The sequence below is a fragment of the Tiliqua scincoides genome, chromosome 8, assembly GCF_035046505.1.
Source record: "Tiliqua scincoides isolate rTilSci1 chromosome 8, rTilSci1.hap2, whole genome shotgun sequence".
In the NCBI taxonomy this organism is placed as follows: domain Eukaryota; kingdom Metazoa; phylum Chordata; class Lepidosauria; order Squamata; family Scincidae; genus Tiliqua; species Tiliqua scincoides.
This window is the reverse complement of record NC_089828.1, coordinates 22,346,000-22,371,356: the sequence shown is the minus strand read 5'-3', so window position 1 is coordinate 22,371,356 and position 25,357 is coordinate 22,346,000. Positions and strand designations below refer to the sequence as shown.

The 25,357-nt window shown below is 45.3% G+C and overlaps 1 protein-coding gene and 1 long non-coding RNA gene across 3 annotated transcripts; one reads left to right on the top strand and one right to left on the bottom strand.

The window, feature by feature from the left end:
• Positions 1-325: 325 nt before the first annotated feature.
• On the bottom strand, positions 326-2,990 carry LOC136658310 (uncharacterized). The gene is made up of 3 exons (XR_010794780.1): positions 2,791-2,990; positions 458-568; positions 326-354 (listed from the first exon to the last, which is right to left on the bottom strand). It is a non-coding gene; the product is annotated as an uncharacterized lncRNA (long non-coding RNA).
• A 5,135-nt stretch (positions 2,991-8,125) lies between these two features.
• On the top strand, positions 8,126-23,606 carry SH2D7 (SH2 domain containing 7). 2 transcript variants are annotated; one of them, XM_066636263.1, is made up of 7 exons: positions 8,126-8,305; positions 9,991-10,135; positions 14,075-14,164; positions 17,209-17,374; positions 18,679-18,903; positions 20,601-21,500; positions 23,368-23,606. In XM_066636263.1, the coding sequence occupies exons 1-7, from the start codon at positions 8,275-8,277 to the stop codon at positions 23,416-23,418; spliced, it is 1,608 nt and encodes a 535-aa protein (XP_066492360.1). In that variant the 5' UTR covers positions 8,126-8,274; the 3' UTR covers positions 23,419-23,606. The 2 variants fall into 2 exon arrangements, with proteins under 2 accessions (XP_066492360.1, XP_066492359.1); XM_066636262.1 differs by lacking the exon at positions 8,126-8,305 and having other exon boundaries at positions 9,647-10,135.
• The last annotated feature ends 1,751 nt before the right edge of the window (positions 23,607-25,357 follow it).

Sequence of the window (25,357 nt, the reverse complement as noted above, 5' to 3'; positions counted from 1 at the left end):
AATCTTGCAATCCAGCTGTAGTCTGGGGACTAAGATTTGGCGTGTGCTATTTCTAGTGATCCCACTCACCTCCTAGGCCCAGTCCACCCACCACTGTCACTGCCCATAGGATTGGGCTGTAAATGAGAGAGGTTTTGTAATGCATGTATTTCAGTTTGATTCATGAGCCCACACATCATAGGAAATGGATCATAAAGCATTGTGCTTACATTCATCTTCTTGCAAATCATGTGTAGTCTGAGTCCTAAATGAAAAGAAAAGGTGATTTTATTGACCAGAAGAAAACTAAAACACAAACTGGATTCCTTATTTTGTAAACATACTACCTTTCATGATGACGTTCAGATGCTTTTCCTGTAACGAATAAATAGGCATTGTGAGGTTCTCACAAATGTCAGCAGCTTCTGCAGATCATAAAATCATTTTTGCTTTCACAATGATCTTGTCTTTTTATTACCATTGCATTTCTTTTTCTGGAAAAGAAAACATGCCATCCCGCCAAGCAGAAGAATGCCTCCTTTCACTCCAGTGGAGATGAGTAACCCATTCATCAAAGCTTCTAAGAAATCTGCGGAACAAAAAAAATCTTTGAAATAATGTGGCACCAGTTGTAGGAAAAGTAGTTCTAAAACATTTGAACTTGTTACGAGGCATGAATTTTGAATGTACACGTGTCTAATGTCTCATGGTGATAATGGACATCAGGGTTGGCCAATGAACTCCTAGCTCCTGAGGCAGTGTACCAAAAACGTGTTCATCCTTGTTCTTCAGTTCTATTCTCTTCATTTTAGGATTTAGGGAGCAGAAGGAGAAGGAACAGTGGCATTAGACAGGCAGATAAAACCCAAGTGTCCCCCTCCAATCTGCCACCTGAGGGACCTCCTTAGTTGACCTTATGGGTTGGCTACCCCAATGGACACCAAACATTGGTCTAGGACAGGGGTGTCCAAAGTTTTTGGCAGGAGGGCCACATCAGCTCTCTGACACTGTGTCAGGGGCCGGGGAGAAAAAAGAATTAATTTACATTTAAAATTTGAATAAATTTACATAAATGAATATATTAAAGATGAACTTTATGACTGAATGAAGGTCTTGCAATACCTCAAGGCCTATAAAAGGCCTTGCACAAAGCAAGGCTGGCCTTTCCTTTGCTGCTGCTGCTGCTGCATCACAGACATGAAACAACAAGCAGTGGAGGGAGCCCTCATCCCACAGCTCACGCAAGAGGTCAAACAGTCGCCCTCACACTGAGATCAGTTGCGTCAGGCCAGTGCGGGCTCCAACAAATCTCCTGAGGGCCAGAGGCTCATTGGAGACTGGGGGCTCCCTGAGGGCCGCATTGAGAGGCCTCGAGGGCTGCAAGTGGCCCCAGGGCTGGGGTTTGGGCACCCCTGGTGACAAGGTAATATTTTCTGCACATTTTCTCATGCCTGCAGGTGGAGACAGGAGTCAAGAAAAAGGTCCCTGAAGCTGAAAAGAATTTCCACCAAGAAAATCCTCCTCAAAATTATTTGAGGCTATCCACAAAGAACGGTCAGGAATTTCGGGGGTTCAAACCAAGAAACCCGTGAATTGGAGGCTGGGACCTTTGCTAATGAGCCACCTGCATTTTGGATTTAGGAGGTTATTCTTGAGGCTTCACTCTTATTGTTTACCTGTGATATACAGGTGTGCCCTGGTATCCACAGGGGTTTCATTCCAGACCTTCCCCCCCCCATGGAGGACCCCTTTGGAAACCATGGATACAGGCAATGCATCAAAAATAGTGCCCCTTGTGCCCCTGTGTCCTTTAATTTCTGTAGTCGTGCTACAGGCGTGAGTGAATCTTGCTTTACTTTGTTGTTAAACTGAAGAACAGAGCCTGTGGGCAACAAGCCTGCACACTGCAGGAAGGAAATTGAACGTTAACAGGAAGCAGGAGCTTCCTGTTTAGTTAGTGCCCTCTTGTGTGAAGATGGGTTAACTGCCTGCTCTGTTCTTCCATTTAACAACAAAGTTCAGCAAGAATCACTCACACTTGACTACGCCACTACAAAAATAAAAGCATGAATACAAAAGTAAAAGATGAACTTAATGAGTGCAGTGGGGTGTGGGGGCCTCTGGATCCGCATATGCAGATAACGGGCAACCCAATCCAAAGCGGCCCAGGGTGCACGGCTGCGGTGGCGCCAAAATTGTCTGCTGCTGCATCCTGTGTGCCCCAGGTAAGCACAGTAGCCCCACAACGGGGCTGCCAACAAAAAGGTCGGTGGTGAATCAAGTGCCTCCGTGTCAGGCGGTGAGCCCAACACGGAGGTTTTTGATCTGGTGGAGCATCGCTCCACCGGTCCCGCCTCCCTCCCCTCAAAATACCTCCCCCTGCCCTCCCCCTGCCTTCCTCCTCCCCAGCATGCCTCCTTCACTGCCCTCTCCCCACCCTCTGCCTGACTCCCCCCTCCCTGGAACGCCTCCTCCCCACCTTCTCCCACGCCCCCGCTTACCTCTCTGCTGCTCAGCAGTCCATGCGACTGCCAAGCAGAGGAAGTCAGTGCCCACTTGGCTGTAGCCCGGGGCCAGCCAGTGCTGGTCTACCACCTGCGTTCACCTGACGGTAGGACCCACAAACATGCCTAATGGGCGCACCAAGCCCAGGATTGGGCTCTCAATCAGCTGATACCGGAACTTCGGATTCAGGGGCCCATCTGTATTCTATAAAGCACTTTTCATTTTATTGCAGTTTGTTTGGGGCTGATCATGTACCTTTCTAATTAATATCAGCAGATCACATCCTATCATCAGTTCTATACTCACATGGCCATTGAGCATCCCTCACTTCTACAGACACATTCGATGTGATCTTCCACATGTGTTTTCCATACCAGGCAGAAACAGCACATAAATACCTTCCACTGTCAGATGGAACAGCACTGAGAATGGTAATGTCATGTCTTTGATGTGGCTCTTGTGAGTCTGTTGAATTATGGACCCGTCTCTGTTTGATCGTGGCATAAATACAATTGGCATCATAAAAAAAATGGTCACTGGCTTCATTTGTAACAGAAAAAATGCATGTGCTTGGACTGGTATCCTTAATCCACTACACAGCAAAAGAATGCTCAGGAATCACATCAAATTCACAGGAGAGGGTGAAATTCTTATTTTCTTCAACTGGCAATAGCTTCAGTGCCTTACTTGTTTCCACAGATACGCCCTGCTCTGTATTGCAAAATGAAACAAGCACATGAACTTAGAAAGATGAGATCGTTTCTCATGCAATTATCTCAGAACATACAACACCTTCCGTATGACATCACAGTTACTTACACCTCATTAAAGGAAAACACTACATTTGGGACGCTCATCCTCAAGAAGTTATTGTAGATGAAAATGTTCATATGATAAAAAGGCAAAGTTTTCTTTCAGTGGAAAGGTAATCCCATTTGCATCAGACCCACTCCCAGTTCTGCTTTTCTACTGACCAAAAGTCCCACTGTCTTGTCCAGATTCCATTTCAGTTTATTAGGCCACAACTGATTCTTCAGTACAGCCAGTCTCTCTGGATCTTGCTGGAAAAGAGAGATGGAGCTGATGTCATCAGCATATTGCTGACACTGCACCCCAAACTGCTGGAAGCAGTTCTTTTCTGGTAATTTCATACAGATGTTAAATAGTATGGAGGATAAGACTGAGCATGGCAGACCCCAAAGACCACTGGCCAACAGGTTGAACAGCAGTCCCAAGACATCACTTTCTCAAAACTCCCTGACAGGGTGGAGTGCAACCACCATCATATGGAACATCACAACTCCATCCCTGCCAGGCAGCCCAGGAATATACCCAGTGGCGTCACTAGGATTTGCATCACCCAGTGCGGGAAGCCACCGTGTCACTCTTATGATGGACCTCCTCCCATGCAGTGGGCAATGCAATGCCCCAAGTGGTGGTTGTAGTGATTTACCACTGCCCCACCCCACTGGTTTTTTGGCTATAACGTTTGATAGACTAGAGATTTCCAATGCGGTTTGTTCCATTGCATTCTGCATGAAATTACACATCATTTGATATATAACATGATGGTATTGTTCGGAAATACGAAGGTTTTGGTGAGTAGTGGTGTCGGCCCCTCCCTCGTACGTGTCAGCCAGTGCGGCCCGCACCCCATAGTGATGCCCCTGAATATACCATTGTTGATGGTTTCAAAAGCCACTGAGAGGTCTAGCAGAACTAACAGAGACACACTCTCTAGTTCTTTGTGTAGGTCGTCCATCTCATTGACCTATTGGTTCAGTTCCAAAAACCAGGCCTTAACTCAGACGGAAAGGGATTCAGATAGTCTGTAACTGTCAAGGATAACAAGATCTAAGGTAAACAAAAGAGGTTTTACAGTGGGGTGAAGAACAGAGCAACCAAAATGATTACTGGGCTATAGGGCATCTCCCTTTTGAGGAAAGGCTGCAGCGTTTGAGGCTCTTCAGTCTAGAAAAAAGTGCCTATGGGGGGAGACATGATTGAGACATACATAATTATGCAGGGGATGGATAGAGTGGATGTTCTTTCCCCTCTCCCACAACACCAGTACTAGGGAACATTCACTAAAATTGAGTGTCAGGAGAGTTAGAACTGACCAAAAACAAATTTCTTTATCCAGCATGTAATTAGTCTGTGGAACTGCTGACCACAGGATGTGGTGATGGTGTCTGGCCTAGAAGCCTTTAAAAGAACATTGGACAGATTTGTGGAGGAAAAGTCCACCACAGGTTACAAGACATGATGAGTATGTGCAACCTCATGGTTTTAAAAGTAGGCTACCCCAGAACTCCAGGTGCAAGGGAGTCGTCAGAAGTTGCAGGTATCTTGTTATCTTGTGTGCTCCCTGAGGCATTTGGTAGGCCAGTGAGATACACACTGAAGACATTTCTATTCCAAAAAGCCTTTGGGTCTTGTTAAAGGATATGGTGACTGCTTTTAATAATTGATTTAATGTTTTAATAGATGGTTTTATTGCTGCTGCTTGCCACATGCTGACTTTTAATGTCTATTTTCCAGTTTGTGCATTTTTTATGTATTTGATTGTTGTTAGCAACCTTGCATGCCCTTCAGGGAGAAAGGCGGGGTTGAAATCAAATAAAGTGGGGCATTGTGACTATACCTTTAACCATTGTACAGAAGAGAGGATTTTGGCAAGGGCAGCTTTTTAAAACCTTCTATGCTGAGCTGCACCTGCCAAAATTCCATCTTCTATCTATACAATGGCTAAAGGTAGAGGCACTCTGTCTCACTTTGTATCTGGTAACCCTATGTATGTATAATAGGTATAAAGTCCTCTCACCTGCTGTGCTGTCTATTATCGCAATAATAAAGAAGTCATAAGAGTTGCAATGACCTGGATTAGTAAAAAGGGGATATTTATAGAATGTTTCATCTGCCATCAGGCTCTTGCATGCAAAGATTCCACCAGCCGGGAAAGTGGCAATGGATACCTTCCTTTCTGTGCACAATGAATCAATATCCTTTGGCTTCTCTAAACATGACGGAAGAGGTTGGTCTTTTCCATCACAATTCATCAGCTCAAATTTTAGCAGGGATGAACAGCCTTCGCCTCCATACCAGACTGTTCTGTCTTTATCAGCTACTTTGTTGCAGACCAGTGTGTGATTTCCTTCTCCATAATGATAAAAGAAGGTATCCCCTGTTTAAAATAATGATAATTCGCAATGAGGCAAGATCCAAAAAAGCAGGCTTATCAAGCAGAAGACGGCTTGCATCCGTTTTGTGACACTTTAGCAGTGCCCTCACCACCTCCAAGGAATTCTGGGAATTGGTGAGGTGCTGAGAACCCTATATTAGAGATCTTAAGGACCACACACAGAGATGCACTGAAGAGCTCATGACCATAATTTAACACCCAATCCTATGGATAGAGAGGCAGCATGGCAGCTACTCTACCAATCTGAGTAGTGCTGCCCCTGATGCAACAGCTGGAAAGCCATCCCTTGTCAGCAGTTTACTGTAGATCAGCTGCTGGTAGGATTCTGCTGGCAGAAGGGGAATATTGGCATGGGGATCAGGACAGGGTGAGGGCAGATCATGCCAGCATAGGCATCTGCTGTATCCTAAACCCTTTTGCAGCCCCAGTCCACACTGAGAAATCTTAGAGATATACTAACAAAAGAGCTGGTGTAGATCTGAGGAATCCCATTGGGGGCCCTTCCACAGCCAACACAAAGTGTTTCCCTTTACTTCCCTTTTCCAAGCAGACTTGTCCAGGCTTGCACATAGGATGCAGTGTCCAGCGCTCTAGTGACTCTCTGTGTGATGGTAGAAAAGGAGAAGAAGGAGTTTTCACAAGCAGCAGTGTGAGAGTAAGGGGGAAACAATACTTCCAGGGGGCCAGTTCTCCCTGCTGCAAGAGATAAGTCAGGCCACTGGCTACTGGTTCATCCTCTTTAATAAATCAAGGCTCAGAATACCTCCTGTGGTGCTGGGACCTTGGTAATTCTCTCAGGATTCCAGCCCCCCATGAAGTCCTCAGGAAAGAAAAACTGAGGATTTGTAGGCTGTTAAATGTAGAAACGAAAAGGATGAAGGAAGAGAGTTAATTTGCCCTGTAGAACACATACCTGTGGTGTCTCTGAGAAGAACAAGGATCAGCAGAAACATCATAACCCTAAAATGAAAAGCCAAGGAGGCTTTCTTTTTAATTTATCTTGTTTCCTCCGTGACTTGGGGATGGGTAGAAAGCAGAAGTTCGGCCTCAAGAGATGACAACAGGAAGCTACTTGCCAAAACCTCAAACAGCTATAGGCTAAGCTTTTTACCACTGAACTACTTGCATGAAACTAAATTTTTGTCACTTTTTGTTACTTTTTGTCACTGTCTGACAAAAACATCCATGCAGCTGTTGGCACCAAATGTTGTTGGCATCCTTCAGTCTCGGAAGACTATGGTGTCACGCTCTGAATGGAGGTTCTGGAACAGAGTGTCCTCTCCAGTGCACGAAGACTGGGTAAAGTAGGTATGGAGGATAGGCTGTTACCCATGCAGCAAATCCCCCCTCTCCACATCGCTGAAATGGTCCAATGGAAAGGCAGAGGCCAATACGGTTGGTTCCAGCGGCGTCACAGGAGTTGCCAGAACGTGACTGTGTTCAGCCATGAACTGCCTCAGGGACTCCGGCTCCGGATTTTGCCTCGAGGTTGACTCCTGAAGCCTTTTCCATAACTGGATGTAGCCACAAGGCAGTGGAGGTTTGGGATCAGAGTTTTCCTTCTCTCAGATGAGCTGCCTTCCCAGGCTGACGAGTCCCATCTACCCGGTGGCTGTTTAGTCGCCTCTTACGACAAGTACAGCCAAACTAAGGGCCTATTCTTATCCCCAGCCCCCAGGCACCAAATATTATTATTATTATTATTAAGTCTCACTGTGCTCAACAGGTAAGTGTATATAAGTGCAGGTAAGTGTATATAGGACTGTAGCCAAAGACAATCAAAGAGAGAACAGAAACAGGTAGAAAGCAACCCACACAGCTAACTGTATTTTATTTATATAAGAATTTATATGCCACAATTGGTCCTGAGAATTTACATTGTTTCCAGCAGGCTTTTTTTTTTCTCCCCTTCTATAATATTGGTTGCCTTCCAGCAGAGAGTGATTTACATTTTTCCTTTGACATTGTACCCAAGGGCTGATGTAATCATTTGCATAGTTTTCCACTGTCTGAGCTCATGGAAAAGGCACCTCAAAAAAGCAACAATATTGACGGCCTGCAGACTCAATAAATATATAGATCACAACTCATGAGAGCTGGAAATGTGGACATTGGTTCCGCTCACAGCACGCTCTGGGGCATGTCTACTTAGGAGTAAACCCCGCTGAGTGCAATGGGATTTACTCCCTGATAAGTATGTATAGGATCGCAGGCTTACTGGTGTATGAGCCTTATGTTTGTCTGCCATCCTGCTTTCAGGCAGTGGTGTTACTAGTGGTGTGCAGGGGGGGTGGGCCACACCAGGTGACATGCATAGGGGGTGACACCACTACAGGCCAAAAATTTTTAAATCTTCATATTTTCAAATAATACCATCATGTTATATATAGTATGATGTGTGATTTCATGCAGAATGCAATGAAATAAACCATGTTGAAATATTTCTGTTCCTTCAGAAGTTATAGCCAAAAAACCAGTGGGGGCAGGGCACTGGTGCATCACCATGCCACCACTTGAGGCATTGCCCTGCCTGCTGCATGGGAGGAGGTCCATCATGGGAATGACTTACTGGACTCCTGCACTGGGTGATGCAAACCCTAGTGATGCCACTGCTTTCAGGTAATATTTCTGCCTTCATGAGGGATAGAAACTTACTTTTTAAAAACAAGGGAAATGAAGACTGGCATTGTCACTATTTTAAAGAGAACTCGTGGGCAGTCCCAGGGGATCTTGAGAATCTTATCAAAAATAGCAAGTGAGATGGGGAGACAAAAATTACAGGCTTATGTGATACCATGAACAGAAGTAAAAGTGGGAAGACTGGTGCATGCATTCAGAATAAGGAGCCCAGGGGGTGGATCACTACTGGGGCAGAGTGAGCACTGAAGCCCAGCCTCAGGACATCTCCTACAGCAGGAACTGTTCGCTGCCTCCAATGTTGGGCCAAAAGGTGGCATAGAAACATTTCAGTGAATAAATGCCTGCTTTTAGTCAAGAAAGAGTTAATGCTGAGGTGACACCTGCCTCACATGAATGACTGATTTGCATGGCTGGTGAGAAAAGAACCCCCCACTCCAGGCCACCCTACCCTGGCCACCATTTTGTTGTTCCTATCTTTAATAGTGTGCAAATGAACGAACACAAAGGTGCTGTTGCAGCATGCAAAAATGTGTAACAGCTGTCATTCAAATGCAAATATTGTGTGTTTCCATTGTGGTGTAGAAGAGGTTCAGGGATATGGTGATCTGCAGTCAAGGGAAAGCAGGCTGGATCTTAAGTAGCCATGCTGAAAACGCAGCTTTCCCAAATGTTGTTTTCCTCATCCCTGCGTAGATCCATCTGCTTAAATTCCCACAAACACAACTGTTAAAGTCAGTCCATGAGGCTCACAGAGGAACAGATTGGGAGAGAGGCGCCATCCTCTGCCCCGTTCGGCTCTGTCAATCCCCCTTCTCCCCCCACTCCCTGGATTCAACAGGAAAGAGGCAAACAGAGCAGAACAGGAAATGTGGAGGAAAGGAGAGTAGTGGGCTAAAAGGTCTGCTGCTCTAGCCCACCACTCTCCTCTCCTCTACACTTCCTCTTCTGTTCCATTCCCCTCTTACTTTTCTAATCCAGGAAGAGGAAAGGCAGAAGTGGCAGCTGACATGTCACCATATTAGGGATGGCAATTGCCTCAAGAAGATACCTCACAAGGGAAGGGTTGAAACATGTGGCATGCTGCCTCAGGTGCCAAGTTGTCTTCAGTCGGCCCAGGACCCAAGAGCTCCCTTGGCCTCCTTTGCCTTTGGAGACTGGAACATTCAGCATGGCCAGGGGATAAAAGGAGCCACTGTTTCTCTTTTAAGAAGGGGTGGTGGAAAGGCTCAGTAGCTAAGTGATGGGGGCATGTGTTTTGCCTACACTGCTAGCTCCAGGTTGGACCTGGAGTAAAATAACTGCCTGACGTGCTGGAAAGCTGCTTCACGGCCCAATCCTAGGCAGGTCTACTCAGAAGTAAACGCCATTGTGTTCAATGGAGCTTACTTCCAGGAAAGCATGTATGGGATTGTAGCCTCAGTCAACAAAACCCACACTGGCCTAGATGGAGCAATAATATGATTTAGGGGAAGGTTGAGGCACCTGGTCAGGTAGTAGTGACACCATGGTGATTGATAACAAGCAAAGCTGGTTATAAGCAAATGAGATCTCCTGTAGGCTATAATACGTACAGCACAACGCTGTGCCTTGCCTTTCTTCAATTGTTCCTGTTTCATCTCATCTCGGAGGGAGCATGGAGAATAAACAGCCAGCATTTCTTTTAGGGAAGGAATCCAATGTGGAAACTGAAAACCAGCCGTCTGAGATGCTCAAGCACCTGGTCCTGCGGTGGTTTCTAGAGACACAGGCGCCTCTTATATTACAGGACGGCCGTTTACCGGAGTGGTTCCACGGATTCATTACAAGGAAGTAAGCAAAGTTTGAGCATATAGTAGAAGTTTAGAAGGAAGGAAATGAATATTTTAGCTAACAGTCTCCAACTTCTGAAATAGGAGATGCGCCATTTGATGGGCACAGGCTCAGTATGGGATTAGCAGTGCAATCCTATGCAGCTTTATGCCCAGGTGAGTGGGAATAGGATTGCAATGAAGTTTCCACCTTTTAAAAAGTCATCTTCTTCCTATTTTTCACTTGCTTGGCAAGCAAAAACTGCGTTTTTTGGCGTGGAGGTAGGCAGGAAGTGTTCAGTTTCGGCATCTTGATAATGACAAGGAATATTCATATAATACTTTTCAACAAAGTGGTTTACATAGGAAGAAGAAGTTAGAACCAAAGGGGTTCAGAATCTTTAAAAAAAATAACAAGGGAGACATAGGTAAGTAAGCATCCACTAGGATGGCTACTCTGCTGGGGGCAGTGGCGTTGCTAGGGGTGTGGGGGGTGCGGGCCGCACTGGGTGACGTGCACAGGGGGGTGACGCACACTGGTGGGGTGACAAGCTAAAATCGTAGTGGTTAGGAGTAGCCCCATCATATTATAAACCATTGGATGCGGAATTTCGAGCAGAATGCAATGCAAAAATCCAGAGTGAAATATCTCCTTTCTATCAAAAGTTATGGCCAAAAAACTGGAGAATAAAAAATGCATGGATCCCTATGGAAAGTGAAAGTGAGCTGTATCATGTGTTTACTCGTGAGTAAGTGAACTTGTCTTAGTCCATTGGAAAGGGCAGGCTGAGAGGAATCCAATGACACCAGAATGGTCCTGATCCAATGAATGCAGCCCCCAAAAACACCTGAGAAGGAAGTCCCTCCCTCCAAGCAGATGAATGTATTGAGCCCTATGGAAAGCAAAACTAAGCCTCATTGTCGCATTTACTCATGAGTAAGCAAACGTGCCTTGGCTGGTGTGGCAGATCAAGTGAAGGAGAATACAAAGCTACCAGAATGGTCCTGATCCTATGCACCTGCAGCTAAACAAGTGCTCCAGAAGGCAGCCTCCCTCCACCCCCACTAAAGAGTATCGAAACAGAGGCTTCATTTGATAAGGTGAACCTTTTTGAGACCTGCAAAGCCAGGTGGATCCTGACAGTGATCTGGTTTAAACAGATGTTCTTAAATTGAACTGGGCACTGGGTAGGGCTGAAAACCTTAATGATTTTGGAGGGGGGGTGTTATTGCAGGCAGTCTACAGAGGAAATTCACTTGGTGGAACAGGGCTGACTTCTACCTATTTATTTGTTTTACTTTAAATATTTATACTTATTTATTTTAATTTGCCTGATGATGTCACTTCCACCATGACATCACTTCTGGTGGGTCTTGGACAGACTGTCATTCTAAAAAGTGGGTCCCAGTGCTAAAAGTTTGAGAACTGCTGTAATAAGGTGTTCGTAAGTTGACACCCTGGGGGGGGGGTGACACCACTAGTGACTAAAATCACTAAAATCACTAAAATCACAGTTTGGAGGAATAATACCAGCATGTATTGATTATGTATCAATCAAGGCGTAATTTCATGCAGAATGTGTTCTATCTTTGTTCTATCAAAAGGTACAGGCTTTTGCTTGGCAAGCAAAAACTGCGTTTTTTGACGTGGAGGTAGGCAGGAAGTGTTCAGTTTCTGCATCTTGATAATGACAATGAATATTTATATAATACTTTTCAACAAAGTGGTTTACATAGGAAGAAGAAGTTAGATCCAAAGGGGTTCAGAATCTTAAAAAAAAAAATAACAAGGGAGACATAAGTAAGCATCCACTAGGATGGCTACTCTGCTGGGGGCAGTGGCGTCGCTAAGGGGTGTGGGGGTGCGCACCGCACCAGGTGATGCGCACAGGGGGGTGGCACACACTTAGTGGGGTGACAAGCTAAAATCGCAGTGGTAAGGAGTACAGTGGTACAACCAAAACGCCAGTGGGGACAGAGTGATGGTACATCACCATGCCCACCACCTGGGGTACTGTCCCACCCACTGCATGGGGGGTGACGTGCTGGCATCCCGCACCCGGTGACACAAACCCTAATGACGCCACTGGCCGAGAGTGAATAGGAACAGTTGCTCCCCCCCCCCCGCTAAATATAAGAGAGGCATCTCTGCAACAGTGTCTCTTTGCCCATTTAATTAGGCTGCTGCCAAGGACGGCAATCAGAAGTAAAGAGGAAGATCTGTGATTAGGGTCTCCTGTGACTTGGAAGAAATTGATAGCAGCTAGGAGGAGGATGGACTGAATCAGGACCACAGTGCTGGAAGAGGGAGGGTTAATTCTTTTCCCCCATTTCCCTGATTTAAGCTCATTCCCCTAACCCCACTCCTATTTACCTTGTTGGGAGGGGTATGCAGGTACCAGAGGAAACAAATAATACCTTTGAAAGAAGAATCAGTTCCAGAAAAATGGCACAGGGGGAAGAGTTAAGAAGCCCTTCCTTAGCACTGCAGCCTGATCTCTCCCCTCCAACTGCCTTTGCATTCTGAAACACATATATAATTATTTTTAACTAAGTATTTTAATTGCATATTGATTTATTATTTTATTTTATGCTATGAATTATAATACGAAACAATTATTTATTGTATTGTATATTTATATATTTATTATTTTATTGTAATTCTAAAATATTTATATCCTGCTTTCTTTCATCATTCAACAGAGCAGCAGTAAAATACAACAAAAAATTCCTCTGCTGAAGGAGGGGAAAAATCAAACCTTGGCACAACCACCCCTTCACTTTCAGTGCCCACCCAGCTTCATAGGAGAGTAGCCAAGTGGGCCCGGAGAGGGAGAGCTCCCTTTCCTTTCTGCACAACCTCCTTCCTCGGTGCAGGTCCCGCTTCAAATGAATGGAAGAGCAGAACATGCTGGGAGCATTTCCATCGTGCTCCACTTTTCCTGTGCATTAGAAACAGGACCAGTGTTGGGGCAGGAGGCTGTACTGAGAAGGGCACAAAGTAATCTAGGGGGTAGGGCACTCATCTCCCTTCCTTCTTCTTAATTACCCAGGATGGCATTCAGGTACACTAATGGTGCCTGGCCTGGACGCCTTTAAAAGGGGGTTGGACAAGTTTCTGGAGGAAAAATCCATTACGGGTTACAAGCCATGATGTGTATGTGCAACCTCCTGATTTTAGAAATGGGCTACGTCAGAAGGCCAGATGCCAAGGGAGGGCACCAGAATGAGGTCTCTTGTTATCTGGTGTGCTCCCTGGGGCATTTGGTGGGCTGCTGTGAGATACAGGAAGCTGGACTAGATGGGCCTATGGCCTGATCCAGTGGGGCTGTTCTTATGTTCTTAATGTGCAAACAAGGTTTTTTTCTTTCTTTTTCGGGGGGGGGGGGCAGGTCAGCAATCCTGAACTGCCACAGGCAGTGGCTGAGCTTCATGCCAGGTCTGTGAAAAAAGAGCATCTTTAGTGTTCACTGACATAGTGAAAGGGATGGGGCCAAATAAACTTTCCGAGGGAGGCAGTTCCATAAGGAGAGAGCCCCCACCAAGGAGGCTCTCTCACGTATCCCTGCAAGCTGCATTTCACCCAGAACGAGAGAAGGAAGACAGGAGCATAGTATCCAAATCATGCTAGATTTGAGCCTACAGCTTCTTGAGGTTGAGCCTGTCCCTAAGGGCCTGTGTGAGATTTTAATCCCATTCATGCTAAACAATTTTCCTTCCCTCATTGAAGCTGACCTTCAAACATTCCCACAGTTTTAGCCCCCTAAAGTTAGAATGTTTGTGAACATTCTGGCTCTGCTTAGCCAATAAACATGCAGCTAAACCATGAATACTGAATGTAGTATTCAGGGGACTGTAGAGAGGGAAGCTCAAGTGTAGGACCTGCTGGCAGGAAGAGCCTACCCCTGCTTACGCGTAACCTTACAAGTTACTATACTAAGAACGCCCTTTCTTTTAACAGGCAGACGGAGGATCTTCTGAAAGACAAAGACTTTGGCTGTTTTCTTATCCGGCTTAACGAAAGAGCCCTTGGCTACATTCTCTCCTACAGGTAAACGTTTGAATTTGGTTTCACCCTTGGGAAAAGTCACTTTTTCAGAATGGCAGAGCCACCCCACCCAGTTTCCCTGAGCAATACAAAGTTGACTTTCTTTGAATATGAGAGTCCTGGAGGTTGATGGTGTCTGCTGTATTTGCAAATATACAGGTGTGCACCACTTAACAACCATTTGCTTAATGACAGACCACATATATGACGATGGTTCAAGCACAATAAAGATGCTCTGAATGAGGTAATACTGTCTCCCGTAGCCTGCAGCAGAGTGTCTGTTTACACAACAGAGAGGCTCTTAATGCAAAGAAGAGGCAATCTATCTCCAGTAGCCTGTGCAGCCAGCTAGTGTCTGGCAGGGAGTGTCTGCTTACATAACAAAGGCAATACATTTGACTCAATGTTCACTTAATGACCTATTCACATAACAACAGGGATTGGAGAATGTGTTCCCGTTGTTAAGTGGCACACACTTTTACAATTATAGCAGAAGTAGCTGAAAACAGGAAGCACTCCTACATGGCATCTGCTACACTAAATCAGATCCTGGGAGAAAGGCCTCAAGAGCAGCAGTGGGGGGCAGGGTGGGTGGATTGGGCCTGGGAGGGGAGAGAACTGGCAGCGCAGTGACACTTTCCTGGGCTTGATCTGCCAACATGGATCAACTTGGTCCTGCACCAGCTATATAACTGGCTCAGGATCAAGTTGATTCATTGCTGCTGCTGGGGCTTAACCTGGGGCAAGGGAAAAAATGTTCCCTTACCCCAAAGAGACCTCCAGCAGCCAGAATGCTGCATCACCACGTGGGAATTTAGTTAGAATTGGGCTGGTATTGGAGTGTGGTGATGGAGTTGGTATCATGACGAGTCTCTCAAGTATCTGTACTTCCAAATTTACCACTTCACCCTGATCTCTACCAAAAATGGAGAGAGAGCGAGAGTGAGCGCAATGCTCATGCAAAATGGAGCTGGTGAATGTCATTAGTAGGATGACCTCATTGCAAATGTGGCTGCTTTGTGGTCAAATGCAAAAATGGTCTGTGCTCCTCTGTCCTTTTATGTCGGGTTTCATCTCTTGTTACTACACTCCATCTCTGAATTCAATCCACCTTGGGTGATTTGCCATGAGCGTAGCCTGTTTCTCACTCAAAAGGTCAGTGTTTCTTATAAACCTTTTTTCTTGGGAATATTTTCTGGGAATACTTTGGGGTGTTTTCAACAGACCAAATCAAGACTTGGGATGGATGGACTGCTCCCATTCTGTTCCATCATTGTTCTAGGGGCCCTGCATTCTTTTCCAGAATTTGTGGTTGTTGAACTAGGAGAATTTCTAAAATTAATTCTGAAATTGAGGAATGCACTAGAGCAATGGTTCTCAAACTGGTGGGTTGCGACCCACCAGCTCATGTAAAGCTCCCCTCAGTTCTTTTAAGGGCCGGTGGAGGGGGTGAGGGCAGTGATGCAATCCCTAGGATCGTGTCGCTAACAGGGGTGGAAGGGGGGTGCTTTTACCTATTGATGTGTGCAGGACGTCGCAAAAGAAGCAGGGAACCCGTGCAGATCTCTGCAGGGTTCCCTGAGTCTAGAACATTGGAAAAACACAAGCGCAAAGCACTTCCTCATTGCAAACACAAAGAGGAAGTGCCTTGCGCTCACATTTTTCCAAAGTTCTAAGACGGGGAGCCCTGCAGAGGGCTGCACAGGGCTCCCTGCTTGTCCCTGAAGCTCAGTAGGTAAAAGCACCTCTCTTCCACCCCCGTTAGTGATGCAATCCTGGGGATCGTGTTGCTGCCCTCACCCCCTTCCCTGCAAAGACTAACCCTAGAAGTAAAGATCCTGGGAAGTCTGAGAACCACTGCGCTAGAGATTTTGGTTCCATCAAACTGCTCACAGGCTGAACTGTACACATAATTCACAAATTAAATTAAATCAGTTCCATTTGGGAAATAAAACCAACTCATTCCAGATGAGCCTTACCTGAGGTCACAAGATGGCTATACCCTTACAGATGGTGCTGTAGAGCACAAGTTTTGTGTAGAGCTTATGCTTTAGGTACATAAGGAGCAGCCATGCTTAGTCAGGCACCTGGCCAATCTAGTTCAATATTGTCAACACTGACCAGCAGCTACTCTCCAAGGTTTCAAATGGAATTTTCTTTTCTGCTGCACCTGGAGATGCTGGAGAGTAAACATGAGGCCATCTGTATGCAAAGGAGATGTTTATCCACTGAGCTACAACCCCTCTCACTGGTAATGCTAACAGTGTGCATTCAACTAGGTCATTAACAGCTCAATCCTATGCCCATCTACTCAGAAATAAGCCCCATTGATTTCAGTGAGAGACCCTCCCAGGTAAGTGTGCATGGGATTGCCCAATCCTATCCAACTTTCCAACACTAGTGCAACCAAAATGCAGCCCAATGTAAGGGAACAAATGTTCCCATACCTTGAGGAGGCGTCTATGACTGCCTCTCCACAACAAGATGCAGTGCACATCCCATTGGCACAGCTACACCAGCACTGGAAAACTGGATAGGATTGGGCCCTAAGGCTGTAATTCTGTATACACTTTCCTGGGAGTAAGGCCCATGCAGGCTTACTTGGAAGCAAATGCTGTTGTATTCAGTGGGGTTTACTCCTAGGAAAGTGCATATCAAATTGCAGCCTTAGTTACATTATGATTCTGGTTCTGTGTAACATTTTCTACCTTTTGTATCTGAAAAAAGCAAACTAGTTGCTTAGTAGAACCTTGGTGTCTTGAATTCTTGGCATAAATTAATAACTGTCATACTGTACCTTGTCCTGAACCCATGGAAGCAGCAAGGTACATATTTCTTATAATATGTTTCATGCCTTTCAGCTTCCTGATTTATGGTTTATCTAAATACTGGGGATGTGCAAATCTTATCTACATATAGACAAACAGTAAAACCCATAGCTGAAACTTCACCCCAAAATCCTGCTCTCCTATGTCACTGGCTTGTGGGGGTTGCATCCCTAAATGGGTAGGCTTCATAGCCCTCAACTGATACTTTTTGGATTGCAGAGGGAAAGACCGCTGTCGACACTTTGTCATCAGTTGTCAACGGAACGGACATTATGTCATCGCAGGAGACACCCATACACATGAAAGCCTTGCTGGACTGATAGGCTACTACCGGACTTCAGAAATTGAGCCTTTTGAAGAAAATCTGACAACAGCCTGTTCAAAGGTGGGTCGAAGGCAACAGAGATTGGGCCCATTTAGATGATATTTTTAACCTCAACATGCCCTTGCATAGTAAGGCAAAGAGGCCCCCAACATAAGTTTAATGAATATGCCCCCAAACTCTCTGGGATAAGAAAGGAGCCAGGGTGTGCATGCTCTGTGAGAACATGGTGTCAGTTCAAGGTGAAAAATATCATCCCAACTAAGCCCTTGGTATGTTTCATGATTAAAAAGCAGTGTTTGATACCTCCCTGTTGCTTTTAACCAGGCTGGTTCATCCATGAAGCCAACTGAAGCGGCCGCCTTAGGCACCAGAGTGGTGCTCGGTCACCCAACTGTGTCTACCTACTTGCCTCCACTGCCCCTTCTCTTTCTAATCCTGAATTGGAAAAGGGGGATAGAGAGGGAGAGGAAATGTGGAGAGAAGAGGGTGCTGAGTCAGAAACTTGGAGAGTAGGAGTGTGCCAGAGGCTGACACATCATCAACTAATGGTGTGTGGGGGGGTACCTATTGGCATTTTAACTGCAATTTAACTTCATGGAATAAAGTGAGATGCGGTCCAGTTCAGCTGGTGAAGGCCCACTGAAGTCAACAGTACACATTTTTAGCACTAGTTGGTGAACTATGATAGAATTCAGTGGTCTCAGCGTGTGGTTGGTCTGTGGAACTCCTTACCACAGGATGTGGTGATGGCGTCTGGCCTGGACGCCTTTAAAAGGGGATTGGACAAGTTTCTGGAGGAAAAATCCATTACGGGTTACAGGCCATGATGTGTATGTGCAACCTCCTGATTTTAGAAATGGGCTATGTCAGAATGCCAGATGCAAGGGAGGGCACCAGGATGAGGTCTCTTGTTATCTGGTGTGCTCCTTGGGGCATTTGGTGGGCTGCTGTGAGATACAGGAAGCTGGACTAGATGGGCCTATGGCCTGATCCAGTGGGGCTGTTCTTATATTCTTATGTTCTCTTCTCATCTGTCGGGTTGGTACGTGTGTTTACTCAGAAGACACTTCCGAATGTGTCCGATGGTACTTGAAGACCTCCCCACTGATTTAATTATCCATTGATATTAGTATTAGTAACCATCAGGATTCCAGAAATAGTTTCCCTGCGGATTCCGAGGGCCCACTGTATTGCCTTATCTCCCCATGATTTCATGGGGGACCAGGCAAGAGGTTTATAACAGCCCCTTGCATGTCATTTTGCACCCCTTACACCTCCCAGTCACTAGGGCTGGCCCATCTATGAGGAATTGATCATACTTTATATATTTTTTTTCTCCACTCTCCTTTCCTCCATCTTTCTAGGCAGAGGACAAAGGCATCTACGATGAAATCTCTTTAGATCGGCAAGCAACTTCTAAGCAAAGTTCTGCATCAGCTACCCCTCTACTGACCAGTCAAACATCCAGCAGCTCACCAACCAGCAAGCTAGAGAAAGACAGTACCAGCAATCCACCTGCACCTTCAAGAAGAAAGGTTCCAGAACCGCAAAAGTCTTTATCCAAGGACAGGCAAAGTTTGAACACAGAGGTAGGTTTTGGACAAGAGCATGAAACACAAGCTACAGGTCTGCTGGTGGTTTGCTGACGCATAAAGGCATTGGTTATGACCTAGCCAAAGTTATGTTCCTTTAGGGGTGCAATCTAGAGGTGCCCTTGGGCCAACACAAGTCCCTTGCTCCGGCCAAATGTTCTCGCAAAAGTGCCGTAAAGCACTTTACGCTAACATAAATGGAGTTAGGCCGGTACACAGACAGGCACCAGCCTCTCCATGCTGACATGGGTCCCAGGAGAGATGAGTTTGGTCGGCCGAGCTCGGCCAGTGCAAGGATCGGGGGGGGGGGTGAGGAGGCTGGAGAGAAGGAGGGAGGGAGTTGTTTCAGGTTGGGGAAAGGGCGACATCGAGCATTCCCAGGGTGTGTGGGTAGGGAGCAGGAGATGGGGCCAGGATTTGGCACTTATGCCGGATCCTAGCCCCTTTCCCAGGCAGCCTGGGGCAGTCCCAGACTGCTCAGATTTGCACGACCGATTTAGGTGGGGCAGATCCGAGTAGCCCCATTGGGGCTGCTGTTACTCTCTCGGGGTAAGGGGAGAAGCCTCTCCTTGCCTTGGACTGACCCATGAGCAGCTCAAAACTTGTGCTGGGTACAGCACATTCCCACCAGCCTGCCTGTTCAGTGCAAGATAGGATAGGGCTGTAAGTCTCCTTTATTTCAGAGGGAGTGTTGCATATGTCGGGAGAGTCAAGCTAATTTTTTTATGTGAAAAATTCTTATCCTGGAACTCTTTTCAATGTCATTACTGCTGCTGACCATCAAGGATCATTCCTTCAGCTAGGAAAATTGTTTGTTAGCAACCCAGAATGATTGGCTGATGGAAATTCATTATTCAGAGACATTTTTTGGTAGCTGGAGATCTCTTGAGTGTTCCGGAGTTGTTTTCTAGCTCAGAATAAGTGATACCTCATCTGGACCAACCCAAGGCTCCCCAACAACTGGTGTGTCAGTGAACTACTTTGTGAACTTTTTCCACAGAAAAGTGGTACATACCCTTCCCAACTTATCCAGCAGCACACTAGGTGCTGCCTCTACCACTCCTCCACTTCTCTCTACTCCCTGAATTTGAAAATGAAGAGAATAGAATGAAAGAGGAAGTGTGTTGGAAATGTTCTAGCCCACCATTCACTTCTCTTCCATGCCTCCCATTCTGGTTCCTCCTTCCTTTCTGAATCCAAGGAACAAAAGGAGGTGGTCTGGCAGGCAATATTCCCTCTATGGCAGGGTTTCCCAAACTATGGGTCATGACCTGCTAATGGATCGTGAGCCCATGCCAGGTGGGTCACATACTGGGTCTTCACACCTGCCCTTGCCTCCATTTTGGCTCCATAGAGGCCATTCTGGAGGTATGGGGAGCCCCAGAGGTCTCTTCCAGGTCACACCAGGCCAACAACTCACTTTACAGGCCTCTGTGGGCCTCAGAATGGCCTGCATAAGCCTCCAAAAGTTACTTCCAGGTTTTAGAAAGCAACTTCCAGTTTGCTTCTGAAAATCAGAAGTAGCTTTCAGAGGCTTCTGCTGCCCAATCTGAGGCCTTGCCACTTCTCACCCCTCAGAGAAGCATGGAACATGCAACAAGATAGTGTTTGTGTAGACCAGACTCCTTTAACAACTGGCCATCTATCTCAGTAGTATATTTCTTTCTCTGTCTTGCACCCATTCACCCCATCAGGACCTGGATGCAGCCCCACCAATACCAGATCGGAGCCGCTTGCTGATGACCAAGTCCTTTGAGGAAGACTCGGGTGATGGAAGAAACAAGGTCTATGCAGCCCAAAAGAAAGACAACAAGAGCCTGGACATGCCAAAAGAGGTAGATAAAGCCTTCACAGACAACTCACAGAAACGAGACGAGGCAAACCAAGGGAGCAGGAAAAAAACAAGCAGTGTATTTGCACTGAGCAAGCAATCGGATAGGTTCTACAGCAACAAAATCAGCCCAAAAGAAACCTGTTCCCCAGGGACTATTTACTCTGAAATCAGTCTAGAGAAAAGCTCTTTGACCCAACCTGAGCCCCAGGGCAGTCAATTCTCTTTCAAGCCACCAAAGAAAGCAACATTAAGCTCTCCACCCATAACCCCTCCAAAGTTGTCTCCTAGGTTACCTAATAAGCCCAAGACCAACACTGAACGACAACAGTCAGAGTCATCCTATCCAACTTCCTCAGCATCTCCTGCAGTCGATGAAGAGCATAGAAAACCAGTTCATGATCAGTCAGCAGCTAACTCACCAAAGGAGACCCTGTATGGACAGGTCAATAAGATGAAGCCCCAGAAACCAGCAGCATCTGCCAGTGATAACACAAGCAATACTTATGAATCAATTCCTTTTGAGCAAGATTCAGAAAGGCTTCCCATGTCTTTATCCATGAAGCCAACAAAGACTTATGATCAAATCTGCTCCAAGTCTGGACAACCTTCCAGGGCACAGATCTACACTGAAGATCCGTATGAAAAGATCCCAGATTTCTCCAGAGACTCATCAACAAAGCACGTTTCCACTTCGGAGAACACCTATGAGCAAATTTCCTTTGGTTCTGGGAAGGGAGCGCCAGCCAAGCCAAGCCACAAGGTATAGAAATTTGAATGTTCAGCCTGTATGACTGAAGCCTGACAGTGTTCTAGATTCTCATGGGAGTTGCTATCCAAGTAGTGTATATTCCATGCCACACTGGGCAATGAATTTTGATTGGCAATCTAGGATTGGCAATCCTATGTTTGGCAAATCCTAGATTGCAATCCTATGCACACTTTCTTGAGAATAAACCACAGTTAACATGACTGGACTTGATTCTGAGCAAACATGCATAGGACTGTACGGTAAGTTGGTCATGATCCAGTCCATTTTAATTATGTTTAAGTCCCATGGTCAGGAAGACCGAACTTCCTCTTTTTCCAGGACATGTCCTCTTTTTTAGCCTTGTGCCCTGGAAAAGAACTGAAATGTCTTCCTTTTCCCTGTGAGCAGGTCTCTGCAGGCAGCGCATAGCCTTCTTGTAATTAATAATTTATATGTAATATAGTTTTAAATTCAAAACTATAAATAATATAGTGTTTAACAACATTAAATCAATATACAAGTGTTTTAGCTTTTATTTTGTCATGTGCTACATTTTTCTTAAGTGTCCTAAATTTTTTGGTGCCTAGTCCTCTTTTGCGGTTATGGCATCTGATCACCCTGCCCATGGTGGGTGAGTCTCACATATTTCAATAACTTTCAGTGAATTCAACAAGATTTCCAAATGCTGACTGGATCATGGCCATCACCTTTCAATAGAAAAATAAGAAAAGGTCACATAAGGATCTATTTTAAGTATCCAAATCTTGGTTTGTGGCATTCTCTTACATCTGCTCCTATAACTATTACTGTAAATCTGCTTGAGGAATCTAATAAAAGGTGGATCAAATGGAAAGCAGTGTAGTGTAGTGGTTAGAACAAGCTGTCAGATGTAAGGCCTGTGGGTCAAATCAGGCCCACAGAAGCTCTTCATCCAGTCTGTTGAAGATCAGGTTGTTGTAGTTGCAGAGTTCTGCATGGTCAATATTTGGAGGCTGTTCCTATGTCTCGTGAGAACCAAAGATTTTGAGGAATCTCATGAGATCTTAGGAGACCAATGATGGTGATCACCCTAGCAGAGGACGAAAGGCTGGGAGGCAGAAAGGATGGAAGAGGCAGGGGGCAGAAAGAAGATGGGAAGGAGCAGAGAATGAGCGAGGAAATCCTGCAAGGTGTTTGGCAAACAAAATAAGGAACTCACTTCCTCCTTAATGACATGACTTCCTGCCATTAGTAGGCGCCATGAGTGCTATTTAGCCCTCTGTATGAAATGAGTTTGTCACCCCTGAGTTAGGTCAGACAAAGACCTGGGTTGAATTCCCCATTCAACATGAAGTCTCCTGAATGACACTGGGCATCTGTCAACCTAACCTACCTCATAAGATTGGGGGGAGAAGGGGAGAAGCACCCATGTGAGCTTCTTAGAGGAAGGGTGGGATATAATTGGAGCAAATAATACAGTACAAAGTGTTGGGAAGTTCTCTTGCATTGCATTGCATTTAAAATTGGGTATAACTTAGAACATGGGACTTTGAGATATGAATCAGGAGGTTCCCAAGCTGACTCTCACCTTTGTTGTGAGCTCACAACAAGGGATTTAAATAAAGCCTGCCTATGTAAACCGCCTTGAATAGAGTCTTGAATAAAGACCAAGAAAGGCGGTATATAAATACCTGTTGTTGTTATTAATTATTATTATTATTATTATTATTAGCTCATTAGGTGACCATAGGTAAGCAGGAGGAGAGGAGCCATAGCTCGCTAATAGATTACCTGCTAATATCAATAACAATTCATCAAAGAACACTAGTCCAGGGAATGATCTGTTTTCCTTTAATTTTTTTTCTGAAAATAATCATATCTTATTTAATTTTCCTGACAGAGTGGTAAACCCAGAAGATTCCTCTTTACAGACAAGAAAACTAAACTCTGAGCCATCAACCCATTTTATTCTGAACTCTAGTCTGTATTGAAGAAACCTGGATGAAAACCAGAGGCAGCTTCATGTTGTAAGGCATTTAGAGTACAACCGAGATGAGCCTATCCAGAAGCAATCCCACTGTATTCACTGTCTAGAAAATATGCAAAGGATTGCAGCCTTCTTTAGCAAGTTTTAAGACAAGTTCCAAAATATCATCATTATCTAATTTTTGGCTGAAAATACAACATTTCGAAGCAAACTACAGTCCTGTTTTTCTATCACAAGCAGAGAGAGAGAGAGAGAGTCTGCAATGACAAGACCAAATACATTTTTTAATTTGATTTTTAAACCTAATTCAACCTTCTCTAAATTTAACACACATGCCCCCCCCCACCCCATCCCCACAAATCTGTATGGTATTGTGCTTGTGACTGTGGCACTGATTGGCTGAGCTGAAACAGAATGTTCAAAAACATTCCAGTTTTCCAGGAACAAAAACTGCCAGACTGTTTAAAGACCAGCCTCAATGAGGGAAGGAGCTTTGTTAGTATGACTGGGATTAAACACAGGCCTTTAGGGACAGGCTCAATCCCAAGAAGAGACTTCAGGAAGTAGGAAAACCAAAGGGGAAGGAGTCTAGAGACAATATGGCTGAAGCATAAGCAATGGAATGAGAATCAAGAACCTGAAGGAAAGACAGGTACAAGGGATAGAGGCTTAATAAGAACATAAGAACAGCCCCGCTGGATCAGGCCATAGGCTCATCTAGTCCAGCTTCCTGATTCTCACAGTGGCCCACCAAATGGCCCAAGGGAGCACACCAGATAACAAGAGACCTGCATCCTGGTGTCCTTGTAAGCCGGAATGGATTTTTCCTCCAGAAATCCTCCAGGCTTGAGAAGCACTAAGACAATTAAGGAAAGAGGAGTTAATGAACAATGAAAGCCATTGGTAAGGACACATATAGAGGCTTCATGTTCATAGGCAATGTACCGTTGAGGGGGGGGGGAAACCTATTGCTTTCAACCCCTGCTTGAAAGCATCTGTATGGCCATTTTGAGAGGCAGAATGCTGGTCCTTTGATCTGATCTGGCAGGGCTAATCTTATGTTATTGAGGAAGTAGACAGATAAAGGAGGACTTGGGATTCTGGACTAGGTAGCACAGAATTCTGAGGCATATTCGCCTGGACAAGAATGCTTTTCAGACTTGCATAGAAGGGGGATTCTGGGTGCGCAGTTTCTATTGTATTGAACAAAACAGACCTGCAGCACTGAGATCTGGCAACCAAGAAGAGAGCCAAGAAACAGTGAAGGGTGTTGTACAGGGATGGGGTGAACTGAATTTCACATCTTAATGGTAACTGATTGGTCCATTCTTTATCTACAGGTGTTCTTTCAAATGTATAGGCAATGTCTCCATTCCCTGCCGTTTGGTCTTTCCATGCTTGAACAGTACTGTTAAAAGTTTTGCTTCAGTCAGTGAGTTAAAAAAAAATATCACTTCAGTGTTCCTTTTTTAGTGCCTTCCTTTAGACCACTTAATTGAATGACACCAGGGTCCTATGGCAATAAGATGTCTTATTGTGTTCTTAATCTCATGGTGTGCTTTCCCTGCAAGTCACTTCCCAAATGCAGTAGTTGACCCATATTAATCTTGTTTCTCATTTGTTATAGAATCAGAGCTGGTCCAAGAGTTCCTGGGACCTGTGATTGTGCACCAAATGCTAATGTCATTCCCCTTACCCAACAGTGCACCAACTGACACCATACTTCTCTTCCCACTCTGTGACCTTGAAACAAGGGGAATGGTGTGAACAAGGAAGCCTGGAGGGGAGAAGAGTTACTCTAGACCACCACCCTCCTCTCCTCTGAGCTTCTTTTTCTACTCCATTTTCCCTGTCCTGAGTACAGGAAGAGGAGAAGTGGTGGAGACAGGCGAAGGTTGACACC

Bases quoted from the DNA above. Each gene is read 5' to 3' on its own strand.
- SH2D7 (XM_066636263.1), top strand. From the start codon at position 8,275: ATGCAAACCCTAGTGATGCCACTGCTTTCAG. The intron at 18,904-20,600 runs GTAGGTTTTGGA...TCACCCCATCAG, and splicing joins GGCAAAGTTTGAACACAGAG to GACCTGGATGCAGCCCCACC. The intron at 21,501-23,367 runs GTATAGAAATTT...TTTTCCTGACAG, and splicing joins CAGCCAAGCCAAGCCACAAG to AGTGGTAAACCCAGAAGATT.